This window comes from Asterias rubens, chromosome 6 (assembly GCF_902459465.1).
Source record: "Asterias rubens chromosome 6, eAstRub1.3, whole genome shotgun sequence".
Lineage (NCBI taxonomy): Eukaryota > Metazoa > Echinodermata > Asteroidea > Forcipulatida > Asteriidae > Asterias > Asterias rubens.
This window is the reverse complement of record NC_047067.1, coordinates 13,690,411-13,717,558: the sequence shown is the minus strand read 5'-3', so window position 1 is coordinate 13,717,558 and position 27,148 is coordinate 13,690,411. Positions and strand designations below refer to the sequence as shown.

General features: G+C 38.7%; 2 protein-coding genes across 2 annotated transcripts; one reads left to right on the top strand and one right to left on the bottom strand.

The window, feature by feature from the left end:
* Positions 1 to 3,143: 3,143 nt before the first annotated feature.
* Positions 3,144 to 16,335, bottom strand: LOC117291621 (krev interaction trapped protein 1-like). Its single transcript, XM_033773445.1, has 16 exons — positions 16,209 to 16,335; positions 14,845 to 15,330; positions 14,231 to 14,364; positions 13,538 to 13,672; positions 12,529 to 12,591; positions 11,972 to 12,065; positions 11,422 to 11,529; positions 10,914 to 11,012; positions 10,143 to 10,206; positions 9,514 to 9,665; positions 8,961 to 9,077; positions 8,743 to 8,792; positions 8,450 to 8,585; positions 7,576 to 7,758; positions 6,681 to 6,809; positions 3,144 to 5,870 (listed from the first exon to the last, which is right to left on the bottom strand). Exons 2-16 carry the CDS (start codon positions 15,100 to 15,102, stop codon positions 5,763 to 5,765), a joined length of 1,830 nt encoding a protein of 609 aa, XP_033629336.1. The 5' UTR covers positions 15,103 to 15,330; positions 16,209 to 16,335; the 3' UTR covers positions 3,144 to 5,762.
* A 204-nt stretch (positions 16,336 to 16,539) lies between these two features.
* On the top strand, positions 16,540 to 26,871 carry LOC117291233 (LETM1 domain-containing protein 1-like). The gene is made up of 9 exons (XM_033772844.1): positions 16,540 to 16,689; positions 18,446 to 18,615; positions 19,753 to 19,868; positions 20,244 to 20,326; positions 21,301 to 21,487; positions 23,099 to 23,194; positions 23,742 to 23,897; positions 24,514 to 24,610; positions 25,868 to 26,871. Exons 1-9 carry the CDS (start codon positions 16,544 to 16,546, stop codon positions 25,987 to 25,989), a joined length of 1,173 nt encoding a protein of 390 aa, XP_033628735.1. The 5' UTR covers positions 16,540 to 16,543; the 3' UTR covers positions 25,990 to 26,871.
* Positions 26,872 to 27,148: the final 277 nt, after the last annotated feature.

The following is a 27,148-nucleotide window of genomic DNA, read 5'->3' as shown; positions in this document are numbered from 1 at the left end:
AAGCAAGTTTATTTTGTTGGTAAACATAGGGGAAAGGGGTGTCTGGGGTTCAGCGGTCCATTTCACTGTTCAAATTTAAGTATAAGGTTTCTAATTTGCTAAATCGCAGTGCTTGTCACTGAGTGACCGAGTGAGGGCCTGTGTGATGTGTATGCGATGAGTATGCCTTGTGTATGTGATGCAAAACAAGTTGAACAAATCGGCTGCAAACGTCAGAATTGGGGATGAACTGTTGATTACATTCTGTTCTGATCTGTGCAACGCATCGCTAAGGATCTGTAACTATACAAATTGGCCAATGTGGCGCTGGCAATAGCTTTGAAAAGATTTTAAGAACAAATTAAACTCTTTTTTTGCAAAATGCGCCGAATTCCAAGAGAAGAGCATGTACAAGGTTTTTTTTTTGTGGTGAAGTTAATGTACAGTGTTGAAATCTCTTTATAGAACCTGGTGAGTCGATCATGTGTCTTCAGTCTTTTTATTAATGTGTGCTTATTGGACAAAAATGAGTGATAATTATGTGTGTACCAAAGAATGTTTACTTGTCGAATAAATTAACACTTCTGTAACTGCAGATTTATTCCTGTGCGTTGTTTTCATTTGATGCGTGTCACAGTCTAGCGGTTAGGAGCACCAGACTCATCCTCTCTAGTGTTTCTGATCAGCAGAGTGTGGGTTCGAGTCCCAGTCGTGCCACTTCACCATGATGCTACGAACTTTGGATGGGACGTAAAAGAATCTAGTGCACTTGAAAAGAGAAGGGGTTCGACTTGGTATTCCTAATTTGATTGGCTGCATATTGCGCCACAGCACCTTGTAAACTATTACTGAGCTATGTATATGGTATGGTTTCATAAATTAAACGTATAGTCCCACATACCTTGCAGGAATACTGAAAGTTGAAGCGCCTTGATTTGTAACCCAACTGTAAATTTTGGCATTGGTACATGTAAACTGAAAACAGCATGTTGTCCATCTTGGCTGTTTTTTTAACGTGCACAGTTTCCCAACTTGTGTACAATCCACAAGTATGCTAACCTGCAAAGAAACTGATTGCTCTTGAGTGATAATGTATTTTATTTGTTGATACTGTGGAAAACAAAATGAACCTTGAACCTTAAAACTTGTTATCAGTTTAGGGTGACAGTATAAAAACATGATTCATTTGAATCAGAATAGCGTCAAAATACTTCTGTTTGACACGCGCATACTAAGCTTCCTACAAGTGACATACAAATGTAGGATTAACAAACGTGCACCCAAAGTAGTCAGTTTTTGGGAACCAATCAGCTTTGTTTTTCAGTACATCCCTACCAGTGGTTATCGATAGGGCACGTCGCCCAAGGTTGTTGGGCTATATATAGCATGCAGGCTGTAACACTCATTACAGCAACCATGGGGGGGGGGGGGTGCGATTTTGAAGCGTTGCGGTCAATCAATCAATCAATCAATCTTCCACTGTGTCCTGCAGGACTTTTGCTACACAAATTTTCTTTCTCCACTCTATTTGCCTAACTTGCGCTTTTCAGTGTTCCAGCTAGAAGGTGCTGTTCATGATGATATCACTTTCCCACCTCTTCCGAGGCCTACCCCGTCTATTTTTCCCAGTTACTGTTTCAAGTAGGATGCATTTTGGGAGCCTGTTGTTTTTCATTCTCACTATGTGGCCAAACCAGGAAAGTTGGATCTTGTGGATGCATGAAGTGATCAACTCTGGTGGGTTGCCAACAGCTGACGCTCTCCTCCACACCTCTTCATTTCGCACCTTGTCTTGCCAGGAGATGTTCAGGGTTTTGCCCAGGCAGCGCATTTGGAAAGCTTCTAACTTCTTCTGGTCTGCCTTCCTGATGGTCCAAGCTGCTGAGCTGTATAGAAGAACAGGATAAACCAGTGCATTCATGAGCCGCAGTTTTGTTTTTTGTGCTACGTCTTTGTCTTGCCAGATTCTTTGGAGTTTTCTCCAGTGATCTCCATTCCGTACTTATTGCTGGTGTTATGGACTCTGTCAAGTAAAATCTGGAGCAACAGCTTCTGTCTCTGCTATGCTGTCAGAGCGATTGTGTCTACAAAGCGTAGGTCCCGCAGTCTGTACCCGTATACATTAATCCCAAACTAATCACACTCAGCAAAGCCCGTCAGGATAGTCTCCAAGGAGAAGTTGAACAGGTCAGGAGATAACAGGCAACCCTGCGGCACACCCATAGTAGTTAGAAACCTAGCCTGTTGGTGTGTTCTGTGCTTATCCTGATGCAGCTCTTAGCCTTGTTGTACAGATCCTTAATGATGACGATAAGTTTTACAGGGACGCCATATTGTTGCAAGACATCGAACAAACCAAAATTCCATACACGGTTGAGTGCCTTTTTGTAGTCAACAAACACAGCTAACACCTTTCCACCTTGTTTCTCCAACCGGTGTTGGATGAGAAGTCTTATCGATACACAACTATAAAACCTGGCATATGCATGTAGTTGTGTAACTTTAAAACAGCACGGCTTCCATCTTGGCAGTTTTTAACTATACTCGGTCAAGCTCAAGATGCATTGTGCTATATTTTTAGGATGCCATTTGTTTTGTGATTGTGATCTTTCTGGATCTAGATGTGTACAATGCTGAGTGTGTGCGCATCGGCCCAAAAACATTTGGGCCGACTCCTCTTAGCATTAATACAACACACGGGACCTAAGGTTTTACGTCCCATACGAAGGAAGGACAGAGCTAAAATGTTCAAACGTCTTGCTTTGAAAGCACTAAAGTGTCAAGATTCTCATCTGCTCACAACCGGACTTTCTCCTTTATTGCTCCGCGAATATGGAACAACCTCCCAGTACACATCAGAAATTGTAACTCTTTTACATTGTTCAAAAACTCTCAAAACTCATTTGTATCAGATGTAATATTATGTTGCAGTTATCGTTCCATTGGGTTTGCTCTTTTCGGCGCTTTGAACTTGATTTAAACAGTAAAGACGCTTTACAAAAATTTAGTTGTTTTGTAAGACAGGGACTCAAATCCACACTCAGCTGATCAGAAAACACCAGAGAGCTTGAGTCTGTTAGTAGGCACAACCATGACACACCATTATGTCAAGAAAGTAGAAAAATACAAGGTCAGCCATTGTTGTTTTCAAGAATAGTGAATACAAAGTACTCTTATTTTTTATTTCTGAACATCTTGATGATTTTTCAAATTAAAACATAGCCTACTGATTCAAGAATTTTGTTAACAAAAAATGTACATCAGTAAAATTCTTGCTTAAAAGAAATACATGTAATAGAAATTTAAAGGATATTGCAAAAAGGGAAAGTACAACTTTGCTTTCTTATGGTAATTCATGTAGCTTGAAAAAGAAGCATCTAGACCCCTTGCATTTAAATTATGCTATCCAGTCTGTCAGTTTTGTTTTGTATACGCTGTGGTTCAATCAGCTTTGCTCCTTGAAAACACCACGGGTAACTCCACTACGTATACACAGCAAGTGTATTCCCCCCCCAAAAAAAGTGCACTGCAGTATTATTCTTTGACATTATTTGTGATGCTGCATGTAAAAACCAGACAGTATGTGACAAAACTCCAAACAAGGTTTTCATTTTCTCAGCAAATAGATGAGAAGAACTTTGAAATAAGACCTACTACAGGATGATAGTTCTCAATTTCTGAATAGTGTCCATTACATCACATCACATCATGACTGATGCTTCGGTTGTCTTCCCTTTTAATGCGAGTTCACTGTTTCTAAAAAGTGTTTGATTTTGGCGTCAAATTTGATGATACATGTAGTCTTCACAAAAATTACACTGTATAAATGCTGAATTAAAGGCTGATTTTTAAAGGGGTATACTTTTGGTAAGTTTCAAAGACCAGCATCCTCACTAAATGTATCTCAACATATGCATAAAATAACAAACCTGTGAACATTTTGGGTTGTGGTCATCGAAATTGCAGGAAGGTCCTTGTTGCATAGAATTGTGTGCTGTTAGATTCCTGAGAAATGCTTTATGCTTGAAGCCTTTCTCAGATTCAAATTTGTGATTGGAAATATACCTCTTTCTCTAAGACTACATTATCTCAAAGGGGGTCGATTCTAATAGTGTTTTATAATATCAACAGCTCTCCAATGCTCTTTACGGTCAACAACTTGTAAGAGTAATTACCAAAAGTACACCCTGACAAAAGTCAGTATCTTTTTCCAAAATTTCATGAAAGATTGTAAAGAAAATGCCTCCTGTACTTTCCCTTTAGATCCGGTTTGGTTTGAATTCTGTGCGTTAGTTGTCACAAATGACTTCAAAACACTACTTGATTTTGAGCTTCTAAACATTGAATCACAAGTTCAACCTATGATGTATACTTGGTGAATATAAATAAGTTAAACAAAATTGCTTAGAGACTACAACATTGTAGTCTGAGGGATAACAATAACACATACAAACAATAAATAGCACAGTCCAAGACCAGCTTTGAATATCGGAGTTACGTCTGTGTATTTCCTTTAACAGAGGGGGGGGGGGGGGGGGGGGGGGACTTGGCTTAAAGCTGATCTTTTTGCCACATTAAAACCTTTAGCCTTCAGCAGTCAACTTAAAAAAGAAAATGCTGTTGGATCCTAAGCCATCTACAACTATTTATTTTTATGTCTGTTGAGTTTATGTGGAATTTTTTTACACAAAATGTAAATTTCCCATATGACTCGTGTAGTATCTCGCCTGTTAGAAAGGCCCTGGATTATATAAGGTTATTTTTGTGTAAACAAATGTTATGTGGTCAATAGAGACAGTTGCTATGTCGAATGGTTCAAGCTTTGTTTAGCAACCTCCAGATGCGCAAACCCTAGTGCAACTGTGCCATACACATTCATTCAACAATCTGTTTGGGTGTTCACTGTCTCTAACGCAACTATGCAAAAGCTTGTCCCAAATCAAACAACAGAACACCCTTCTCTATAGTCTGAGGATTTCAGATTAAACTGGTAATGTACCAGACATTATTCGAAATCTAACTTGCAAATGGCTTAGCGTTTTAAAAGCTTCATACCTTCGTGCACTGATGACAACTGCAAAAGTTTGAAATCCGAAAACACAATTTACAGAAGCTGATACCATTTTGACTACTACATTTGGCCATTCGTAATGCATCACAGAGAGCGGCCCCTGTGTTGTACATGCGTTATCTACATTGGGGATGTTGCCACATAGTAACCATGAAAGGCTTGACAGCCGCTTTTGTACAGCCGCTTTTAACAATGCCACAGTTTAAAAAGAAAAAAACAAAATTGTCGTTTTCAGATAAAATATGAAAACAATTCCTGCAATGTTTTGGTAAATGTTACCAAAATGCTTCCGAATTTGCAAGGAAATAAAACCATATAAAATCTGAGCAAATAACAAGGAATAATGGCAAGGCAGCCTGAAGTCTTCCTGTTCTGCACAAATAATCTCCTCCAACAGCTCAAGAATCTTCTTGAATTTCTGAGTATAACTCTTCCGCTCGAGTCCAAATGGCACTCAAATGCCACAAAGTGGTGGCCTTCATTGTTTTTTATATATATATATACACACACACACGCATGTTCTTTGACCCGCTGAGTTGAGGACTTCTCTTTGCTTTTCTGATTGGGTTTGATGCAAACTCAAAGCAAGGGCGCCCTCGCTCTGTTGCACCACTCCAAGCCCTCGGTGTCCACGGGTAGACACGCTCACACACACGCACACACAAGAGTTTTGGTTTCCCATGAAGATTGATCTAAAAGGAAAGGGTGCCCTCTATTGGCGGGGTGGAGAGCCTCCGGTCCTGCCATTGGAAGTTGATGGTTGGCTAGTTGTTGGTTGTCTCCCTGAGATCTTATTGGCCAAATTGCCTATAATTGCAGCCTGAAATGAGAACAAACCAAACACGAAAAGATGAAGAACTTAATAATAGCTAGAGTAAAGCCTGGTTCATATACTTCCTGCGAATGCGATACAAATTTTGACGTCACAAATTCGCAACAAATAATTTGCATAAGTTTAAATGTGCTCAACTACTGTGAAACATTCGCTGCCTAAACAGCCGTGTGAAGCCAAAATGCAGATATGTTCCCAAAACAGTTTGAATATGAGTGAGACTTGCACGGTCTATACCTGCTAGTGCGTCATTGAGAGTTCGCTTCAGAGAGAACATTTGTTGTAATAAAATATTTGAACCCGATAAAGTGCATGAGTTTGTTCCCTTCACGCATTAAAGCATTGTGCATAGGACCAAAGTCGTTCCCAAAATGTTTGAATATGCTTATAACTTACGATTAGTAAACAGGCAAATATCTGCTGATTTGGCAAGATCGATTTGACAAAAATAATGATTAATTAAAGCATTTTTTGAGACATAAACTGGACTCTCTCTGTTCAAAACTCAAGTGTCTGTGAGCATTGCCACCATCTTTGAAATAGTTCACCTGAGCCAATTATTTGTAAGGTCAGGATTTCACCACAATTTCATCGGCAAATGTGTTAGTCCAGGCTTCAACCATTTAACTTTGGCAACGCTACACCAAATTGTTAAAAAAGAATTTAAGGACTTCACAATTACAACAAACTATTGACCTCAGGCTTCGGCTATGAAGTGGCGTCAACATGTTGCTACCTCTGAGCATGCTGAGGACGGTGGGTCCAGGAAAAAAAATTGATGCCTGCATAAATACTCACTTGTTTAGACTTGATGGGCATTTTACGGATTGTTCCTCCTTGGTCTTGCATGAGGAGTGTTAGAGTCTGCATGTCGGCTGAACATTCCCACGTTAGACCCTGTCTGTAACCAACTGTCGGCAACACAGACTGCAACAAAGGTAGAGATCAGCAAGAAAAAACAAAGTTGTCAAAAAAATTGGGTTCTTATAGAGTGCTTTATCACACCCCTAGGGGCTTGTTCAAGCGCTCAGTATTTTTTCCTGCATGGTATGTGGAGCTACGTTTTGAATAATGAGACCTACTTCATTATAGCACCATGTAATGGTTTACAAGGTGCTATGAAACAATATGCAGCCAACCTAATCAGGAAAACCAGGAGAACCTCTTCTCTTTATGATACAGTGCACTGGGTTCTTTCACATGCGTTACACAACACACGGAACCTACATGTACATGTATAGCTTTACGTTCCATTTGAAGGATGCAGCAATAATGGTAAAGTGTCTCATTTTAGACACACTAGTGTCACGACGTGGACTCTCACACTCTGAGGGAGAGCGTCTACTAAAGCATTCCAAAGAGATGGTCAAGCATGTAAAAAAGAGTGGCCTCCCCAAGCTTGATTAGATCGAGTCATGTTGGGGAGCATGGTGCTTGTAGAAACACTTAGCTGTATTGAATCCTGGATGTATCATGTATTGAATGATAGATGAGGAGTAGAACCCTGAAATGGATCCGTCATGAACTGGAAGCCAATGAATAGCTTGTAAAATTGCAGAGATGTGTCTGCGACATGCGTCTAGTAAGCGTGACCAGTCTGACAGCTGAATTTTGTTGACGTTGAAGACGATTTGTTTGGTTTTTGCAAGTTATATAGAACAAATGGAAAACTTTCATGAAAGTGAAGATATACCTTGCTGATTGCATTGATGAGATGAATTCCCCTTGAGTTGACGCCTACAAATACCGCTAGCGACCTATTGGATCCTGATGACTGGCGACCAGGTGAAGGACCAAGCTGAGCCGAACCAAAGAAATACGCCGAACCGTAAACATTGAACGCTCGACAGTGCTCTAGGTATAACAGGTGTAGCTTCTGTAAAGAGTGAGAAAATATGAATAGTGAACGGCTGTATGGCTTCTGACTGGCACCCCTGAACAAAGATATTGACTGATAGGGAGACAGCCAACATAGGGCTAGTTAGCTCGGTTGGTAGAGCACCGGCATGTTACATCGGTGGTTGTTGATTCACTTTCTGCTCCAGTCAATTTTTCATTGTTCAAACTCAAATCAAAATAGAGTTAGTTGTAGCAAACTGCTTAATACAAACCCAAAGGACCAAAAGAAAAAGCATTTTCAGCCTTGAGAAAGACTGCTAGTGTCGAAACATCAGGCTACTTTTTGCTTCTATAGACGATGTGACCTATGTTTACATTCAAACCGCCCTCTGTTGACAACATGTATACGTCATGTTTCGCCGGGCAAAAAGGTGCGTAGTCATGGTAAGATTGCATACACTTTCTAGCTGGCTGCCAAAACACGAAGGTTTTGCCCGGCGGTATGCGCGCGAATCATGTAATGGTTTTTGAGTGACGTCAGAGGTCACATCGTCTACATAGAGTCAAACAAAAGTTTAAGTAATTTGTCCTCCACTTGACGAGATTATTTTTGTACAAATATATCCATACACAACACGGGCGTATTCGCAAATTAAAATTGACAATTAGTTGTAAAAAACTAAAAGTTTGAGAAACCTTAAACTGAGGATTGATTGCTTTGCACTCACCGTGACATCTTTGACTCCCTTTTGTGTGATGTTCCGATGCTCGGCTAGTATCTTCTGTGGCCAATTAACGGAGCGCCCTCCTTGGCTAACTGTGTCCAGCTTCATGGCTGGGATGAAATGTCGTAGGTTCACATTACTGTTCAAGGAAAAAAATTGTGTCAGATGAAAAATATAACGCAATAGTTTTTGTAGAATCTGACTTAAGATGCTTACGTGAAATAAAAGTGTGAAAATATGAGGAATTATTTTATACTTTCACAATTTATTTTTTGAGAAATGTAAAAAAAACTTACCTGAGAAAAGTTGGTTTGTGTTTTCTAGCGTCATGATCACCGTAGACAATCTGGAAATTGTTGGGAAAAAAAAAAAAAAATGCAATTTGACAAAGAGTAATATTTGAGGGTAAGTAAGGTGTGTACATCAAATTTGTATGGAGTGAAAGAGTTTTTTATTTGATTCTTAAAATTATTTTATGAGAGATTGCCTAAAATCATAATTTTTTTAGTTTTACCTGCATATATATTCCTGCTAACGTGATGGCGTCTGCATCGCTGCAAGGGTACATTCCCTTTAGTACATTTAATAAACACTCGTCAAAAAACATCTTCACTGCCTGCGGGTCTTTTATCTACAAGAAAAAGAGAAGAGAAAAAAGTTGAGAGTATATCAGATTTAATTTTAAAGCATGCAACCGACATTGGTTATGAAGACCAGTATCCGGTATTTGATTGAAGGCTTATTGATGGACAAGGAACTTTTGTGAGATGAGACTATTGATAAGAATAACTATCAATATAAATAGTAGACCTGCGGGACCAACCATGTATATTATCTCTCATGAGTGAGTGTTGGCTCTGAAACGAGCCGGTTCGGTCTCGACGTTTCAAACAGTATACTCTGCTCCTCTTCAGGAGATTGATGTACGTGGGAGTGAGGCCATGTATTCAAATTTGGCTTAAAATTTCGACTAAAAATTTCGCTTGCTCTAGTCATCGTCATGACCAAAGTACATTAAAAACGTAACGTGAGTTACTGTGGAATTTCCACAATGGACTCAAACTTACCGCCCTCTCATCTTCTACGGAGAGTAGTGCGTCCCTCCTTAGATACAGTAATGGCTGCTCTGTTTCTGGATTGTAGTTGGTTAGTTGCCGTATAATCATGCTCCATTGCTTTACATGTAATACTGGTTTATGCTCTGGTCTCATTTGCAAATCTAAAAAGAGGAAGTTTGGTTACATTTAAAGAGTTACAATGCGGAATTGCACTGGAGGACATCTTGTTCACAAAACTTTTCCAAACTGAGAAATGATGTTTGTGGGGTGTTGTGGCCAGCGGATAAGAGCACCAAACTCAAGCTCTGGTGTTTCTGATCAGCAGAGTGTGGGTTTGAATCTCGGTTGGGACACTGGTGCCCTTGAGCAAGACCCTTTACTATAATTGCTTCTCTCAACCCAGGGGTTAATGGGTACCTGTGAGGGCAGAGATGGTTCTTGTGGTTGGTTTAGCTTAGTGCGCTACATATTTGGCGGCACAGGCTGTAAACTCCTCAGGGAGATGAGATGGTTTAAGGAATTAAATGGCCCAGTGATCAGGGTAATAATGTAGGAAACATGTGAGACATGTTGTATAAACTGCGTTATAAAAACTGAATATTATTGTTATTATATAATCAAACCCACGGAATACTCACGTAAGCTTTGAGATGCGATCCATATTGCAAAAGCGTGCTGACAGCCTCTGGGTAAATCTAATTGCTGGAGGAAAAGAACAAAGATAGAAAATTTTACTCATATTTAGTCAAACTGACGTGTTTGAAGAAACATTTGTACATGCACTTCTGCTCAATCATAAGGTTTTTGCCTCATTTTACCCTGTTTATCAAAGATTCCTTTCAACTGAACACACTAGAAATCTACGAGTGTAAGAAGAAAAAAAAAAGCCTTTATAGCCGCATTTTCAAAAAGGTTAAAGCCATTGGACACTTTCGGAACAAAACAAAAGTAAAAGTTCACAGATTTACAAATAACTTACAGGGTTTACAGTTAAGGTAATGGTGAAAGATTTCTCTTGAAATATTATTCCATGAAATGCTTTACTTTTTGAGAAAACATTAAAACAATTATCAATTCTCTGTATCGAGAATTACAGATTTATTTTAAACACATGTCATGACACTCCCGTTATTTTCTCCCAACTCAGATGACCGATTGAGCCTAAATTTTCGCAGGTTTGTTATTTTATAAATAAGTTGTGATACACAAAGTGTGGGCCTTGGACAATACTGTTTACCGAAAGTGTCCAATGGCTTTAAATCTGAAAGATATGACCTCAGTTCTTCCAATAAAATGTCATTTCCAGCATACCTTTTAAAGTCTTTGAAATTCAAAAGGTCATGTTAAATAAGGTCATATCAGAAAGATATGACCTCAATTATTTCAATAAGATGGCATTTCCATCATACCTTTAAAAGCTGTGAAACCGTTGTATTGCTGCCTGCCGTTAAGTCCAACATGACATGAGACCCATCCAGATCCATTAGGTGGACAGCTATTCTTATTGGCTGTCAACAAAAACAAAATCAAAATCAAATTATTTTTGAATGACCCACTATGGACATTTTGGGTGCTTACTAATATTGTCTAATGCATTGTTTTTTGTTTTGAATCTTGACTCCGTTATTTACAAATCGCTTCGTTCAACTTGATTTTTTGTCTTCTGAGTGGTAAGGTTTATTTTGTCTTCTGAGTGTAAAGGTCATTTTGTCTTCTGAGTGTAAGGTCATTTTGACTTGTGAGTGTAAGATCATTTTGTATTCTCAGTGTAAGGGTCTTTTTGTCTTTCGAGCGCTTGGGTCATTTTGACTTGTGAGTGTGAGGGTAATTTTGTATTCTCAGTTTTAGTGTCATGTTGTCTCTTGAGCGCTTGGGTTATTTGTGTCTTTTGAGCACAAGGGTCAAAGTTCAGCGTACTTCTTTCTGCACGGCTTCTGTAATGAGTTCCACACACATCTCCCAATCATTCTGCCGAGATTCTTTACAGAGCTGTAATGGCGTCCTCTCCTCCTTATCCACAACCGTCTGGGAAAAAGTCAGAAAAAATATACTAAATTTTACGACAACTGTAAAGGATTTGAGGCATTGCATGGTGAGGTATCAATATGCATTTGCTTTGCCTGACCATGACTAGAGTAAGCTGGTCGAAACGTTGAGACTATTTAAGAACTCACACTGCGGTAGTGAAGTTTATACTAATTGAAAAGTCCACTTGATCTACTAAAGCTAAAGTAGTAGTCCCGGCCGATTTTGTACCTTCCGCCCAGGTAGTAGTTAATAAGTAGGACAGTTCTTTTCTGAGAAGTCTCCCAAATTCTAAAAAACTACTTTGCGGTAGTAGAATACATAGCAAGATAGCTCTCCAAAGAACAAACTCTACCTGGCAAGACACACATGGCGTTACTGCAAACCAAATACATATAGTTTGGTTTCAAAAACTGATTAGTCAACTTTCCCTAAGGCTTACCTTATCTATATCAGGGTGGGTGACTAGGAGTTGTACACAAGCTGCATGTCCACGGAATGCGGCAAAATGGTACGGAGTCGAGCCGTTCTCATTCCTTCAGGGATAAATGCACAAAAAAGTTTTAGTTTAGCGTGACGAGTTCTTAATGGGACTGGACACCTAAGGTAATTGTCAAAGACCAGTTCTAACTTCGTGTTATGTCCAAACAATGCATAAAATAACAAATCTGTGAACATTTTTACTCAATTGATTATTGAAGTTGCAAGAGATTAACTGGAGAAAAAACCTTGTTGTACAAAGTTGTGTGCTTTCAGATGCCTCATGAAAGGCTTCAGGCCTGAAGTCTTTTAGTATTTGAGTGAAAAATTACCTCTTTCTCAAAATCTTTGTAACTTCAGAGGGAACCATTCTCACAATGTTTTGTACTATCAACAAACTATGCAAACAACTATTTTGAATATTTACCAAAAGTGTCCAGTGCCTTATTCGCATGCTTTGTAAACAACAATAGAAACAAACAACAAAAGTACATGTATGGAGAAAAATGCAATACTTACTCTGCATTGGGTGAGCACCTTCCATTTTGTAACAGCGCCCTCACAGCATCAGCATGCCCATTCCTAATAGAAGTGAAAACAAAAAATAGTGCTCTGTTTATTTTATAGAAGTTAAGACATGTCCTTGAGCAAGACACTTAACTTTAATTGATTCTCTTCTCCCAGGGGTTAATGGGTACCTGCAAGGGCATAGAAAGTTCTTGTGAGTGATTTAGCTTTGTGCGCTACATCCTTGGCAGCACAGGCTGTATACCCAAGGGAGCAGAGATGGTTTAAGGGTTGAAATAAATTGCCAAGTGACTGGGGTAATAATGTGTTTGTGATGCACAAAGATCATTCGTATGGAATTGTGCTTTTTATGAGCTGTTATTCTTTAATTAAAAGTTTACCCACAAGCTGTGCCAAAATGATTTTCCTTTTCTACAAACGAATCTTCAATAGGTTTAGATCATAATGGGATTTGAGGCATTGCATGGTGAGGTATCACACATGGTGTTACTGCACACAGGGCGAAGTCCACAAAGTGTCATGGCCGAGAGGTTGAGAGCATCAAATTCAAGTTCTGGTGCTAAGTCACCAGAGTGTTGGTTGGAGTCCCGGTCGTGACACTTGTGTCCTTGAGCAAGATGCTTTACTCTAATTGCTTCTCTTCACCCAGGGGTATAAATGGATACCTGCGAGGGTAGAGGTTGATATTGTGAATGAAAAAGCCTTTGGAACGGTATAAACTGTTGCCCAGAATGTTTGTATCTACTTGCCAGGTAAATTTTGTTCTTTAGAGAACTGTTTTGCTTTATATTCACTACCGCGGAGTAGATTTTCGGAAAGCGGGAGACTTCTCAGTTCTGTAAAAGATTGTCCAGCTTATTAACTACTGGGCAGCAGGTAGAAAATCGACTACTGCTTTAGCTTATAGTGGATCATTGTTAACTTCACTACCGTGGAGCGAGTTGTTAATTTTCTTTGTTCAAACCCAAACTATCCGAAGAGATTTATCACTGGTACTCACCAGCAGGCATAGTGAAGCGGTACCCACGAGTGCATATCCGGCTGATCTGCATGGTAACCAATGACAACAAGTTGTCTTATCGTGTCTGCGTCGCCCTCGTAGGCAGCACTGTGAAGTGGAAACTGGTCGACCCAACTAAGAGAAAAAGATGAACATAAAAGATTCAATTAAAGCCACTGCAGCCAATTTCAAAAAAACATTAGGATTAATCCTTTCTCGAGTTAAGACGAGTAACCCTGTCCTAACAGTTCAATGCGTCCTAAAGTCTATGCTTACGGAACTTAACTCATCCTAAGTCCTAGAGTTAATTCTAAGTTTAGGAAGAGTCTGGTGAAATCGATGGCTGGACACTGGAAGTTGCAAGAGGTTTATGAAGAAAAAAAAACACCCTTGTTGCACAAACTTGTGTGCTTTCAGATGCCTAAAAAAAGCTTCAGGCCTCTGGAGTATATTTTATGTGATGTGCATTTGAAAATCTGGAGCTTGCTCGATATCGAATAAATTAACAGGTTTATTTGTTTGTACATTTTCAACTGCTACAAGTTTATCTACCTCGTAGAAAAAAATAATAATTTGAAAATGTGGATGAAATAAATAGTCATTACAGGTGCATCAGAAAACTGCAGTATTCCAAATTGCTTACAATCAGAATGATTAAAAAGTTTGAAATTATTAGACGTGATAATGACTTACTTGTCAGGGGGGACGTGAATGACTGTCCGCTGGCCTCCAGTTTGTGGCGCCCTCATCTTGCTGTAATCGGGCACCCCCATGCCAAAAAATGGATTGATCACAACTTTGTCAGCGCTGATGAAGTCATTGAGTTTCTGTGTAAACAAAAACAAAAGTTAAAATTAGGCACTGGACACTTTGGGTAATTACTCAATCAAAATAGTTGTTAGCATAAAAACTTACTTGGTAAAGAGCAAGGGAGAGCGGTTGATAAACTAAAACATTGTGACAAACGGCTCCCTTTGAAGTAGCATAGGTTTTTAGGAGGTAATTTCTCAGTAGAATAACAAAAGACTTCAGGCCTGAAGCCTTTTAATAGGCATCTGACATGTCAGAAAGCACACAAATTTGTGCGACAATGGCGTTTTTCTTAAATTATTCTCCCTCGCAACTTCAAAGACCAATTGATGTGAAAAAAATACACTGATTTGTTATTTTAATGCATGAGTTTGGATACACCAAGTGAGAATACTGGTCTTTGACAATTACCAAAGGTGTCCAATGCCTTTAAACATTTTGCTATCTGGTTAGTAGCTGTTTTGACTGTACTTATAAATGTTGACAATCTCTCTTACCGGGTCTTCAACCGGTAAATCCGTTTGTGGAAGGAATACTGGATTGATAATGGCTGTATTGCAATGTTCCAACATCTTCATTTTGGTCAATGCTTCAGTAGGAGACGCTCTGTACTCAAACTGGTTGATCTCTGTCACGTACGCCGGGTTTGTTACATTCCGTCGGATCCTCTCTTCGGCCGACCGCCGATATCTCGGCCCGGAATGGTGATGCATGCTGGACGGCTCGGGGGACGATGAATATTTCAAGAGAAACATTCACTGTTCGTTTGTGGTTCACCAAAGAGTTCATCAAATTAGTTATTTTGGTGTTTGTGATGCCTGCCACCAATGTCGGCTATACATTATCACCCATAATGGAATTATACAAGACACCAGTATTCTATGAATATCTCATTTCTGATGAATCGCTATGTTATCCTGTGTAAGAAAAGGGTTGCCATCTTGGCTAACTTGACTCTTGTCTCTCGATGAATTGTAAGCTTTCTGTAAAAAGAACACAGAAAAAGTATTTTTAATAGATGTTAAAATTTGCATCGGGATAAAGAATAATCACTTTTGTTTTTTAACCATACAACGATGTGTGTTTAGCACTGTATACTCAGTGTATACCCGAAAAACTAACACTAAAGTGAAAAAAAAATAATAAACAAATAAATAAAATAAAAATACAATCAACAACAATCAGGTGTATAAGGTTTAGATACTTAAAAAATTGCGAATTAAAAATAGTTTACTTAAAAACAACAAAAACTGATTACTATCTAATTGAAAAGGGCCAGAATTATGTTCATTAATTTATGTTAAGAGTATTTGTTTACAGAAGAACTTTCACTCAGAATTTACTAATTTGAATATAATAAATTTAAACAATAACATATAAACAAACTTACTTAGGCTTCTTCACAGAAAAAATGGTAAAGTAGGATAGACTGACCATTTCAAATTAAACATTTGGAACTTAAACTTCTAAAGCTACAATTTTATTTTCAATGATTTAAAAACACAATCAAAATATTAATAAGTTTCACACGCTGTGTTTTGTTTTTATTTTGTAAAATAAATGTTAATTTATTTTTCATAGTTTAAATCACCTGTCACTGACAAAATTAATAATACAGGAGACAACGAAACTACAAATATTTTTCAAGCAACCAAGTTATGTTGAACGAAATGTAAAATGATCAGTGGTAATACATTGTGTAGGCTGTTGCAATGTTGGTATCGAACGCGTATACAAAAAGGTCCCGTTGTCGTGTTTTGCGTATGATCAAGGAATGAAAACAATCTGCAGATGTGTCAGTTTTTAAAAGCTGACAGAAAATAATCAAAACAGACTTTTGTTCTAAAAATTTCACACTTACCTCACAAAACATCAGTTTTACATATTCAAATGGTTTGCAGTTGTCTAAAAAGAACACAAATGATAGAACTCAGCGACTCCACCCAGTAAAGAAATGATCAATTTATTTAGGCCACGGTACGATTGTGATTCAGTTTCCCCGATGACCTCACTGCTGTTTGAGGTCAAACTGTAGTCTTTCGTACCAGTCACTAAGGATTGAAAAGTAATCTTGACCGTAAAAGCTATAGCACGCCCTCCTACGGCATGATTTAACCAACTTTACTGGAAATTTGCCCCACTAACTTTAAATAGCGCCCCCATGTGCTGAAATTGTCATGTTATGACTGAATTAAAATGGCGCTGCCCTTGCAGGTGTTGAAAACTTTGCGCAAAGTAAATGCCAGAACAATTTGCAGAGTTGATCATCACTTAAGTGCTTTTCATTTGACTAAGCCTAGCAGAGTTCACCCTATACATTCGGTGAGGACGCACAATGTCAAGTAAGTTCCTCTAATCTATTCTATTTTCTAGTTGGCTAACAATTTTGCATCCGGCCGCCGCCCATTTTTTAAAATAAACTATTGTTGAGTATTGTTGTAGACCCAGTAACTGGGGCGCTGTATTCTTTTTTCGAAATGTTGACATTTTCTGTCATACTATTACTAGTTATGACAGAAAATGACAGAAAATGTCAAAATTTCGAATACAGCGCCCAGTTACTGGGTCTACTATTGTTGTCATTATTGACATGGTTATTCAAGTTTTAATTTTGTTATTAATTTATCAGACAATTTTCCGTATGGCGCCACTATTTTTTCATTCGATATGAAGTAAAAAATTATATAATGTACCTCAATGAGATATCCCTTTTTTGTAAAAATTATCGAAACAGTGGTGGCGCCATACGGAAAGTTATCCAATTTGTCTCCCTTCTTTTCCTATCAGTTTATTTATAAAAAATATTTAGATCGAAAAATATATATCCTAGCTTAGCTTTTAAGACAGGTTGACAGAAAACTAGACTTGGCTCAGACTGTTGACTGTTTTAAGTTGTTGAAACTTAAAGTAAGATAGAAAATAGTACCAAGTAAATGTAAAAATTTAAAAAAATTATTTTTTGTTTGTGTCTAAATAAGGGAATCAATGTGTGGTGAAGAGGTTTTCAACTAATGGTTTAATCCCAACGAGGCCTGGTTCTTGATAATTTTACCGTGAAGAAGTCGAGGTAAATTATCAAGAACCAGGCCTCGGCGGGTTAAAGCCACTAGTTAAAAACCGATTCAACACACTTTGATTCCCATTCATAAATACCTTTTTGGTCAAAAAGTAAACGAAAAGCAAAAATTTGAATTTTTCAATGATTTCTTTCAACACAACACCCCTCCAGCTATGAAATGGTAAGGCCCAGTCAAGGCCCTCGGGTAAACAACTCCTTATAAGGGAATGCTGTGCGCGTTGCGCGTATCGCTTGATGTGGCACAGCTGTCTCGGCCGTTGCTCTCGACCAAATAGGAATGAAGAAACTGTCTTATAAGCACAGGTGCAAACTCGCGTGTCATGCCCATGTTTCAACACTTTTTGCTGGTCATAAACAAAGGTTTATACACACCCACGTGACGCGCTCTCCACCAATAGGAATAGCGAAACTGTCTGAGGTATTTATGAATGGCAGATAAATGATTAATATGGCTAGTCAGTGCGCATGGTACAGTAGTCTTGATAACGCTGCTTGCTGCACTTTTTAAGGTCCCTCCACATGAGTGCGCAAAAGTTCCGTACACAATTAAAAAGGTCAAAACCTAGTGATGTCGCAATTAACTCCTTGAGAGGAATATTACAAAAAGAGAAGTAAACTCCAACTGGCAACATCCATCGAAAATAACTAATAAAACCCAAGGAGGTGTTTAGGTACTCCTAGACATGCTAGAACTATGAGGTTCCTTCCGCTATCGTCTCAGGAGATGATAGCGAAACAAACCTCATGTCATAGTTCTAGGAGTAGGGTTTTAAGGGAGAAGAGGATTGACCTAGTCATTCCACTGTCACCTCGAGTCCAGTGACAATAGCGGAACAAACCTCATAGTTCTACTCTAGGAGTAGCACTGACAATGATACTACATGTATAATGTGACTGGCTGGCACCAAATGGAATTAAAAACGGCTGACGCGGACGTCAAGTAGGAGCTGTAGTAAGATGAAACTGAACGTTTTCCCATTGTTGACTATTAAATCCTATTACAAACGTCTCTTCTGTAGATTCATCAGCCAGTCTACCAGCCTCTGGTCTTCACAAGATGAAAAGCAACCCCAGTCAGACAGACCTGGACTACTGAAACGACTTCTGCATAAATCAGACGATATATTCTGTGCAGTTTTGGGTAGAATCTCACCATGGATGCTGCAAGAATACGGGCATTTCAAAATTGGTAAAAAAAAAAATCTTTTTAAAGGCCATGTCACACAGGGCAAATTACAAGCAACCAGTTGCAGGCATAGTGTCAGCCAGAGTGTGTGTCTGGGTGTCTGTTTGTTTGATTGTTTGTTTGTTTGTTTGTTTGTTTGTTTGTTTGTTTGTTTTTTTGTTTGTTTTTTTGTTTGTTTGTTTCGATGATCCTCCCATTAAGCCTATGTATGGGCACAATTGTTTTACATTTGGACATCCTCTTTATCTGTCTTTCATTTAATTTACATGTTATTGTTTTGTTAAATTTGGACACCCAGCATGCCCAGGTCTTAAATTTTCAGCAAATTTTGACATCTCTTTACCAAATCCTGACTAAAACCTTTGTTCCAGGCAATCTCCATAAAAGGAAATTCATTATCATTTCAGTTTTGTCATGATTTTCCTGGTGATAGTGAGTTGCAGCTAGAGGAGTGATTCTTTTGCTGCTGAAGTGTTCCTAGTGCATAGGCCTTCTGTGTAGTTGGTTACCTCCAAGTTGCCTGTAAAATTGCCCTCAGTGATAAGGCCTTAAAGCAGCTTCAGTATTTCTTCATCCTTTTCTTGTTACCTCTCTCCAGGGTTCTGCCAACACTATTCTGTTTCGGGAAAACCCGCCAGGCACTCAGGACTCCCCAACCACCACTGGAAGAATTTCCTCTGTTTCCAAACACCGTGTGACATTTTCAAACTGTTAAATTACGCTTGCAATCCTTTCAAAGGTTTTCAATGAAATCTAAAATTGGGTTATTAATCACTTTTATGATTTGAGTCTGTTTTTATGATCTACAATGTAATTGATTCATCTCGCAATGATTTCCAGGGAAACATTTTGCGACCACTTATGAAATCCTGGACGGAACCCTGCTTCTCTGATCTCCTCCTCTCCGCAGTATTAAGGCCTGGAATTTCATCTTTGAGAGGACAAGACCATTTTTATTTACAAAAGGCCAGTCCATTGAAAAATCTTATAGTCCTTGGGAAACTTTTGAAGGGGCACCAAGGCCAAGACGAGTATCTTAGGGCGATGTTTAAATACAGACAATGAGACTGCTTATCTTAGACAGGCAGGGAGCTCAATTTCATTTACTGATTTGTATACTTTCTTAAATATTTCTTTCAGGTCTCGTAAAGTTCACTGGCGATGTTAAATTGGTGTACTACATCAATAAGAAGATCAGGAAAGAAAATCTACAACTCAACGATCTGCATTGGAAAGAACTCTACCTCAAGAAACAGGTATTATTAAAATGCTGGCTACTGCTGGAGATCTTGCTTTTTTTTCAGCAGTAATCAATTAATAAATCACTTTATTTCCACAGTATCAAAATCACAATCAAAATCAAATCAAAGGCAAGGTAAAGCATTTCATGGAATAATATTTCAAGAGAAGTCTTTCACCATTACCTTCTGTAAACCCAGTAAGTTATTTGTAAATCTGTGAAAAAAATGATGTTCCGAAAGTGTCCAATAGCTTTAATCTGTTTACTTGTAATTGTATCTTTCACTCATTGTATATTTTATTGTTCTCTTTATGCGCTTAGAGGCTTTTGCATTGGGCACTTTACAAATGTCTTTATTAACATCATTAATATTATTCAATACTCATTGCAGATGTCCAACGATCTAGCGAAGGTGGCACCTACTATGTTTTTGCTGTCTTTACCCATCGTCTACTACTTTGTCTTGCCACTAATGTGAGTAATAATAGTATTAATAATAATGCGCAGTTCTTATATAGCGCTTTATCACACCCAGTGGGCACGTCAAGTTTGTTTGTTTGAATGATCTTCCCATCAAGGGAACTCGGCAAACTCCCACAGAGGGGTATAAGCACCAAGCTGGCAACAGCCAACCTCTCTCATATATAAACATTGGTTTATAAAGTCTATGATTATAAATTACACAAATCAAGAAATTGTGATTCAGTAACTAGACGAAAATATTTATTCTAGTCATTGTGAAATCAGTGGTCAGCTGGGGGATTATTCAAACCGACAACCTTGTGATTGCAAGTCCTCTAGTCTAACCACTTGACCACGGTGACATGAAGTGTTCATTATTGTTTTCCTGCAAGGTATTCGGAGCTAAGTTTTGCAGTGTGAGTACACCTGTCTCCTTTATATAGCACCAAGTAATTGTTCTATAAAGTTCTATGGCGAAGTATGCAGCCAATCAAACCAGGAACACAGGGGCAAAACCCCTCTCTTTGCGCTAAATGCACTGTTACTGTTTTTTTTCTGTTACGTGCATCACAAAATGCACAGAGGTCGATTTCACAAAGAGTTAGGACTCGTCTTATCTCGAGTTAGGACGAGTAACTCGTCCTAACTTAGGATTAATCTTAAGGTCTGCATGCTACAGTGCAGGGTTGGGACTCGTCCTAAGTCCTATGATTAGTCTTAAGTCATGTAAGTTAGGAAGAGTTTTGTGAAATCGACGGCTGGATCTATGTGTGTATGTGTAAGCTATCATATTAAAAACATAACTCTCCATACCTGTTGTAAAACATCTAAGCGCTTTGAGATTTTGGGATGCCCATCGGTGTAATGCAGCAAGATTATTGTTCCAATGAATTGCAGTTAATATATGTATACCTAAATCATTGTTGTATGGGCAATTCCACCCTAACAAAAAGTAAATTTGTAAATGTTTTCAATTTTCAACTCAGGTTCATCTACCCGACAGTTTTCCTGTCCAACCAATTCTTGTCTCACGATAAACTTCTGAAGTACTACATAAAATCTTACAAACAAAGAGTGGAACTGTATCCAATGGTCCTAGAGTTGGTTTCGCAGCAAATGGGCAGAATACAGAACAGTACAGATAAGCAATTATTGCAGACTGTTATAGAAAAGGTAAGAATGTGGACTAGTAGAAATAAGTATGTCTACTTCGCTCATACATTTCTGTAAAGCGAATTACTACATTTGCATATTTCCTAGACCGGCTGTTATGAGCTTGCCAATAGCGCCCTCCGGAGGGACCCCATATAGCCTGCTCATGCGTGCCTCGTGAACATCTTCTTTTCTCTTATAGCGGTGGTAGCGGTAAGACATGTTTTGTTGGAAGTCTCCTTTTGCACATTTACATTTTTTGCATTACTTTTTGATACTTAGTGCACCTTCAAACGTGTTTGTTTTATCTCAATTGTCATCTTCAAGCTGATGCTCATTGTCCACAAAGCACTTCATGGCAAGGCTCCCCACTATTATTCTGACTTCTTTAAGTTTTCACTCCATCAAGGAATCTTTGATCAAGTTCCATGCTTCTTCTCATTGAACCCAAGTCTCGACACTCATGGGGTGACAGGTCTTTTTCTTCAGCTGCGCCACGCATCTGGAACTCTCTACCACTTAGTCTTAGATCTTGTCTTTGTACCACAACATTCAAATCTCTTCTCAAAACTTATCTTATGTCACAGGTTTTCAAGGACTCATTTTGCTGTGTCTGTTTTTCTTTGTTTTGTTTGTTTTTTGGTTGTTACTGCGCCTTGAACACCCAGCAGGGTGGATACGTGCGCATTACAAGTCTTATTATTATTGTTATTTATTTTATTACCGTTGTTCAATACCAAGGCACCAGTAGTTTGTAGGTCCTAGGCACTGGTGTTCCGAAGGCCCCAGGCACTTGTGCTCTGAAGGCCCAAGCGCTAAAGCAATAGGCAGCATTGATCTTAATGGTAATAATAATAATAACAAATTCTTATATGATTTTTGGGGTTGAACAAATAATTGACTAGAGTGTGATTCGAACCAACGACCTAGGGATTAACGTGCCGGCGCTCTACCAACTGAGCTATCTAGCCCTATATTGGCGGTGTCCCTATGTTGTCAATATTAATATCTTTATAGCGCATTTCACAATAACCGTATCAATGTGCTTTACATTAGTGCCTTGGTCATTGGGCCAATAACATCCCTGTAATGTTTCTCAGCTCCCTTGGGAGTACACAGCCCTGAGCTGCCTGTCAGGCACTTGTGGCTTTTTCATACACAATATCAACCTCTACCCTCGCAGGTACCCATTTATACCTCTGGGTGAAGAGAAGCATTTATAGTACAGTATTTTGCTCAAGGACACAAGTGTCACGACCGGGATTTGAACCCACACTCCAGTAAATCAGCACAAGAACTTGAATTTGATGCTCTTAACAACTCGGCCATGACACTCTACACTCTTTAAGTGTTCCATAGGTCCCATACGTCAGTTTTATGTAGGCATGACAATTAAATGTAGGGTCGTAGATTGGTTTTGTCAATGTAATGCTTATTTATAGGCAAAATATAAAGAGAGATCTATAGAATAAAAGTCGCAATATGGTTATTGTTATATGCACTATATAAGAACTTGTTATTATTATGTAAAAGTTTCAGCTGAAAACATTGTCTAATTGCTGAGAAAAATAGCAACGTAATGTCAGGGTATTTTCACACACATGTAAAGTCTTGTGTGTTTTATTTTAAAAGGAAAAATTGGACCAACGTGCCTCAGTGAAAGAAGTCTCAGAGACAAAGAGTGCATTCCAGACACTGACGCTCAGCAAACTACCAAGAAACCATCTGGTAAGATAATAATAGTAATAACCCAGGTCCAAATTCCAGTTGAACCTAGTTAAACTGGGTTTAACTGGAACTAGTTGAAACCAGTTGATAAACTAGTATAAACACAGTTAAAACCAGTTGGTTTAATATGGAAAATGGACAGAGACCAACTGGTTTATAATTTCAACCTAGTTGAACACAGTTAAACCTAGTCCAAACCAGTTGGTTAATATGGAAAATGGACGAGTTTGATCACTATCCAGTTGAACCAGTTGACCCCAGTTAACTAGGTTCAACTGGAATTATGACCTGGGAATAATAGTCATTAACAGAAAAATAGTGCTAGTACTTTTGTGGACTGGTGTTTATGCAATTTTAAACTGACAACATTATTTTGTAGTGACTGTTTTCTTTCAATGTGTGGACTTTATGATATATAACAAATTCACTATTTGTTAACTGATTCAATGGTTAACTGCATAATTTTTTTTGTGATTTCCTGTATAGCGTTTTGAGATTTTTTATGAAGAGTTAAATCATTATAATTTTTTATTATCTATCCAAAAAGAAATGTCTATGCAGACTTTGCTCACTACGCACAATGTTCATGCCAGGATTTTTAGTACGAAGGAAACTGGAGAAGAATATAGCCTGGATTCAAGCAATGGACCATTCCATTATGAAGGAAGGCATCTCAACATTGGAACATTTGGATTTAGAGAAGGTAAGATTTTTATATATCCCAAACTCTTTCAAGTTTCCATTCATTTCAATCAATGACAGGGTGACACACTGCTGGATGACCCACTTTTGGATGACTCTATATTGGATGACCATCATCATCCTAATTTGGCAAAAACTTGCATCCGTGGCCGCTCCATCCTCAAATTGTAATGGGGACGCATTCATGGAGTCTCCTCCATCACCTTTTCTCTTTCAGTCGCCGCTATTCTCAGCTCTTGCACAGTTTAACCACTCCACTCTGGCACATTGTCTATCCTTGTGTTAATAAAGAAATAGTAAAACTAACATCCATTTTTATAGTTATTGATGTTGATATAAATCATAAAGAATCACGGTGGCAAAGTATAGCCAGGAAGCCCCCCTAAAACCAGTCTTGGAATTTTGTTTATCAAAACACTTCAATTTAAGATGTTGGAAAGGAACTGAATGTTTGCTAGAACCAACACAACAAGGCAATGCTAAACGCCTAATCTTGTGTGAGGATGTAGATGTTGTAAGCATGAACCAGGGTCTCCTGAAGTGAAAGGGGGGGGGGGGAGGGGGTTTAAAACTAGATTTGTATAATCATGACTGTTTTCCCTACTCTTAATATACAGCTGTGTTATGAAAGAGGACTCAACACTGTACATCTAGACAAGAGTGCCCTAGAAACATGGCTAGGGGAATGGATGGAGTTGTCTAGTCAAACTAATGGTGAGTACAGGGGTAAGGGAGTGAGGGTATGACACTGTTGGGCTTCTCCAACTTCAGCTATGGGTTTGTCTTTGTATTAGAAAAAGGTTCAGGCCTGATACTTCCTGGCGGCAACGAAAGCAATTGCCTACATGCCCCCAGGTCATTGCCTTGGTGCCCTTGAAATGCTCTAGTAGAAATTTAGTTTCCTCTTAGGGTGCCATTTACCAAGGAGAAAATGCCCCGGTGCCCTTGCCCTAAGTGTACATTTACATGGTGGTTGGGAGGGTAGTATCAAATGCTTGTGTGTTGTGTAATGCCTGTTAAAGAACCCAGTTACACTTATCACTAAGATGAGGGGTTTGCCCGGGTTGTTCAGGCATTGGCTGCTGATATGGTTCGACATAAAAGTGTCTCTAAAAGGTATCTCAAGTTTGGTTTTAGACAAAGACAAATCGACTGGAGCGGGACTTGCACTATTGACCTCCTGATTAACGTAATGGAGCTCTACCAACTGAGCTTTCCAGCCCCTTTGTTGGCTCTTCCCTATTGTGTTAGTCAATATCTTTGTTTAGGGTTCTCCTACCGTTAGATTTGTCTTTGTTCAAACCCAAAACTGTTAAAAACGTACCCAGTCAGTTTACCTTGTGGGTTATTGCTTATAAATATTTATAATAGCCTTGAGATGCCCATTTATAAAGCATATCAATATAAACCACAAGGGAAACTGGGTAAATTTTTAAATGATTTTTGGGGTTGAACAAAGAAAAATTTACTATAGTTGGATTCGAACCAATGACCTCCGGATAATGTGCCGACGCTCTACCAACTGAGCTACCTAGCCCTATGTTGGCGTTCTCCCTCTGTTTGTCAAATATCTTTGTTCGGGGGTCCCAGTCAGAAGCCATACAATTGTTAACTGCCGTGTAGCCAGGGATCACACCCAAATTACGATACAACCTGGGAAGTGGCAGCCAGGGGATCACCTTAAGGAGATGCAACTTTCAGATGTTTCAGATATCAATATAAACCACAAGGGAAACTGACTGGTAATTTTTAAAATAATTTTTGGGTTGAACAAAGAAAAATTTACTAGATTTAAAGCAGTGAATAAAAACTAATTATTATTATTATTATTATTATTATTATTATTATTATGTGCTGATAGATTTCGTAAAAAGATAGAGAAAAGTTCAGGGCTAGATTATCTAAATAGGATAAATAAGGGTCAATTTATGTTTGTAAGAACATGTCAACACTTGTTTTTCTTGTCTTTAGAAATGGACCGATCCTTGGTTGCTCACTCAATGGCACTCCTTGTCATGGGCCACCCTTCATGTCACCAACTACATGATATAAACCTAACGGCCAATCCCACAGAGGACAAATCATCAGAATGACTTTGCAGTCTTTAAAAGGCCGGAGGATGGGAAGATGGTCAAGAAAAACAAGAAGAACTGTACTCCGGTTAAAGGGTGAGCGTGCGAGCGGAGAGGAGTTTAGTCTTAATTCACGACTGAAGAAAACCACTTTGGGACAGTATACAGGTCTTATCCTTTTTTTATTCTAAGGTGACTTTTTATCCATACAATTGTACAGAGGTGCTTGTTGGCCTACATTTAGCTTGTTGGTATTTGAAAGGCGAGGTTTCTTTCAAAAAGGTATGAGGGAAAGTCGAAGGATTAGTCAGGGCTCAGAGTAAATGTTGTATAAGATTTTGGTGGTGGGGGAACTCTTGGTTTAGAAATGGTGCTAAAGGTTAGTGACATCACTTTGAAGAACGGGGTTAAATGACAGTAGAGTCGTCAAAAGGAGAGTTTATTATAAGGCGACTTAATGATACAACTTTACAGAGGTGCTGGACCTGGCTTGTAGGTATTTGAGAGGCAAAGGAGAAGTCCAGAAGTCCCAGAGTGAAAGTTGGGGAGATGTTTTATAGGATTGTTGTGGCGGGGGAACTCTTGGTTTAGAAACGGCGACAGAGAGAAATAACATAAGATTAGTGACATCCTTTCGAAAGAACAGGGTTAAATGATGTAGTGGTCAACATTGGAGTTTATTTTAAGGTGACTCTATTCTAAGGTGACTTAATGATTTTACAGATGGTGCTGGACCTAGCTTGTAGGTATTTGGGGTCTCTTGCACTAAGGCATAAGGGAAAGTTGAAGGAGTAACCAAGGCCCAGAGTGAAAGGTTTCTAGTTACAAGGCAATCTTGGTGGTCTAGTTGGTAAGACACTGCTCTGGAATTGCAAAGGATGTGGGTTCGAATCCCACTCGAGTAATATGCCTGTGATTTTGTTTTCACAGAGCATGGATAAGTACTGGATATACAGTGATAACACACATCGGTGTGTATGGGTGTCACCAAATTGCATTGCAGTAATCTTTTTAAAGGCAGTGTGGACACTATTGGTAATTACTAAAAATAATTATTGGCATTTAACCTTTCTTGATTACTAGTTATGGCGAGAGGTTGATAGTATAAAACATTCTGAGAAACGGCTCCCTCTGAAGTGACAGAGTCTTCCAGAAAGAAGTAATTTTCCACAAGTTTGAT